This window comes from Sphaeroforma arctica, assembly GCF_001186125.1.
Source record: "Sphaeroforma arctica JP610 unplaced genomic scaffold supercont1.13820, whole genome shotgun sequence".
NCBI lineage: Eukaryota > Ichthyosporea > Ichthyophonida > Sphaeroforma > Sphaeroforma arctica.
In genome coordinates this window covers 1-542 of record NW_014026738.1, presented here as the reverse complement: position 1 = coordinate 542, position 542 = coordinate 1, and the positions used below count along the sequence as shown (strand labels likewise).

At 35.4% G+C, this 542-nt stretch overlaps 1 protein-coding gene across 1 annotated transcript; it reads right to left on the bottom strand.

Annotated features, from left to right (window-relative positions):
• Positions 1-249: 249 nt before the first annotated feature.
• Positions 250-423, bottom strand: SARC_18102 (hypothetical protein; the record flags this gene model as incomplete). The annotated part of the gene is made up of 1 exon (XM_014287813.1): positions 250-423. A coding segment is annotated over one exon (174 nt), but the record flags the coding sequence as incomplete, so codon positions are not given.
• Positions 424-542: the final 119 nt, after the last annotated feature.

Sequence of the window (542 nt, the reverse complement as noted above, 5' to 3'; positions counted from 1 at the left end):
ATATATATATATATATACATATACGTATACATTAAATATAAATATATATATATATATCACCGGTTGTAAATTACGACAAGTACATAAAAACAGTCTTAGCACACCATCAAGGGCCGGCATATATTGGCACAAAACGCCAAGTTACATAAATAAGCCATGCAAAACGTGAAATAGCGGATATATATAAATATATACATATAAATAAATACATATATATTCATGCATATTCGTTTACATACATGTGTGCATCTAATTTGCCATACCCTTCTCAATATCAGCCTTCATCTCAGGAAGGTGATCCCAATTAAGACCCATCGACTTCTTCATCACCTGGATGATCATGGGAAAGGCCTGCTTGAACGTGGTCCGTTCCACGACACTTGCACGGCGCGTCATCCAGTCCGCTGTCCACGCGTATAGTGCCTGTACAAATATACGAACGATAGAGAGCAGCGAGTAGCGATTGAGGATAGCTGTCTCACGATATGTGTATAAATATATAAAATATAAACAACTGAATATATATATACACATAAATATAT